The sequence below is a fragment of the Nematolebias whitei genome, chromosome 14 (genome assembly GCF_014905685.2).
Source record: "Nematolebias whitei isolate Nwh7 chromosome 14, NemWhi1, whole genome shotgun sequence".
NCBI classification, from domain to species: Eukaryota; Metazoa; Chordata; class Actinopteri; order Cyprinodontiformes; family Rivulidae; genus Nematolebias; species Nematolebias whitei.
The window spans coordinates 12913252-12915797 of record NC_056511.1 but is presented as its reverse complement, the minus strand read 5'-3'; the positions used below and the strand labels follow the sequence as shown (position 1 = coordinate 12915797).

Below are 2546 nucleotides of genomic sequence, written 5' to 3'. Positions count from 1 at the left end.
AGATGACCTGACTGAACTTTGTTGGATTTTCTACCTGGATTATTGAGCATGAACTTTAACCTATTGTTTTTACTGGCTTTCAGATGGCTACACTACTGATGACATTGAATTCCACTGGCGAGGAGGAAAAAATGCAGTGACAGGAGTGGACAAGATCGAACTACCCCAGTTCTCCATTGTGGATCACAAGCTCATCTCGAAAAACGTTGTATTCTCCACAGGTAATGCCAATATACAACCTCAAACATCATAAACTTCATGAGTCGCTTTACATGTTGTACTCACCACTTCCATGTGAAACATCTAAACACGTCCACTAATTTCCTGAAATGAAAAGTGCCAAGCTACAAAAAATAAATAAACAGAGCTCTAAATAAAGCACTGTCAGTGGAGACACAAAACCACAATGACATATTTACCAGCAAGAAACAGAAACAACACTGTCTAACACAATGAAATATTCATTTTTTTTCCTGCATTTCCATATTTATGAATTTGTCATGCAGCTAAGCATTTGGCAGCAGGATAATAAATCTTTTGACTGTAGTTACTGTGGTAGTTATTGTACTGTACAGCTGTGCACATTAATACAAAACGAATGAAAAGTCTTTGCTTGGGAGAGTTTGTTTTGTCTGCAGAAAACAAAAATCATTGCAAGCCTATTATTAGCATAACCCTAACTAAAGAATGCTCATTATGTCTCATTGTGTATAGCATTAATATGTAATTACATTCATACAAGTGTGTCTCTGCAGAATGACAGGTATTTTATCCAGAAAACAGTTAAAAAAAAAGAATTCCCTTTGAGTATGTATCTACTACAATATGAAAATACTTAGCTCAGGGTGACTCAGAAATGCAAACATCAGCATATATGAATGGGCAAGTTTCTAAAGCAAATGCTATGTTCTACTCCAATAACAGTTAATGTCATTACTGACCTTATGAAGAAAAAATAATCTGCCAAAGAGTACTTTTTAGTGTACAGTATACCCAAACGTGTCACTTATTTCAGAGAAATACTTGTGTTATCTTTTCAGTTGCTTATAAAAACAATGAAACGTTTTTTTTTTTTCCTATTTTGGTTGTTTATGTTAAAAAATATATTGTATAAGCTTTTTTTTAATTTTCTTACAGGAGGGTTTGTTTAATACAGTGGAGAAAGGAGAAAAAAGTGAACCCCGAGAAAAGTTATTTACAATTTTGAATATGTGCAGACCGAATAATTTAGATGTACAGTAGTCCCTCGTTTATCACGGGGGATCCGTACCGTGAAGACCCGCGATAAGTGGAAAACCGCAAAGTAGGAATACTAGTACAAGTAGTAAGTAGTAGTTTATTTTTATTATACTGTAATAGACAATACAAGAATGACTTGATCATCTAGTGAGGGAAATAATGAGAATTTGGTCACTGCATCAATCAGGATTAAATGTTGTGTTGCTAGTTAGCACATTCATCTGGTTAGTAAATAAACCAAAGGAAAAAAAAACGAGTTTTAACCATTAATATGCATTTTCCCCACTCTTCTTCTCAACAGGCTCTTACCCTCGTCTCTCCTTGAGTTTTAAGCTAAAAAGGAATATTGGATATTTCATCCTGCAGACATACATGCCTTCTATTCTTATCACCATCCTCTCCTGGGTCTCCTTCTGGATTAACTATGATGCCTCTGCTGCCAGAGTGGCTCTAGGTGAGCACATACAGCAACAGTTATGGTTGGTAAGAACATCAGTTAGTGGTGTTTTAGTGTGTTAAACATAAATAAATGAATACATAAATAAAAAAGCAAAGACATAAAAAAAAAAACCCCGAAATGGTGGATTTGCCATGCTCTGTGTAACTAAGACACAATCAATGTTATAATCAATGTTTTAAAGGTTTGCTGTATTGTTTTCCCCAAGGAGTTGTCTAAAATAAAATAAATAATAAAATAAAAAACTTAATGACAAGTTTGCAGACATGCTATGATACAAAACCAAGTTAAAATGTTCCCACTTTGTGTCTAGAGCCGTTGACGATTTGTCTAATTTCAGTGTGCCCTTCTGCCATCCTTTTATCTGAAACCAAAGTACACTGAAGCTTGCTGTCTTCTTTTCACTCAACTCAGCTAGCTTCATCCACCCTCTATCTATCATTTGGTTTAGTCGACAAGGCAATTTCACTGATTGACAACTGAGCTGCATTTAGTGATCCTGTGGGAAGGTATGCATGAGATACCAAGAAAAAAAAAAGATAAAATGGTATTGCTCCAGGGCAGCACAGTGGCGCAACTGGTAGAGCTGCTGCCTCTCAGCGAGCAGGCCCCTTGTTTAAACCCCAGTCCAGGGGCCTTTCTGGGTGGAGTTTGCATGTTCTCTCCGTGCATGCGTGGGTTTTCTCCGGGTACTCCGGTTTCCTCCACAGACCAAAAACATGCATGTTAGGCTGATTGGTAACTCTAAATTGTCCCTAGGTGTGAGTGAGAGAGTGAATGGTTGTTTGTCTCGTTTGTCTCTGTGTGGCCCTGTGATGGACTTGCGACCCGTCCAGGGTGTACCCCGCCC

The 2546-nt window shown here is 37.4% G+C and overlaps 1 protein-coding gene across 1 annotated transcript in view; it reads left to right on the top strand.

Moving 5' to 3' along the window:
- The window catches only part of LOC119420480 (gamma-aminobutyric acid receptor subunit beta-2), a gene marked incomplete at its 3' end in the record, with an annotated part of 52945 nt that overhangs the window by 49309 nt on the left and 1090 nt on the right, over positions 1-2546 (top strand). The window contains 2 exon segments of the mRNA XM_037687878.1: positions 84-221; positions 1541-1693. Of these exon segments, the coding sequence (XP_037543806.1) occupies positions 84-221; positions 1541-1693 (291 nt within the window).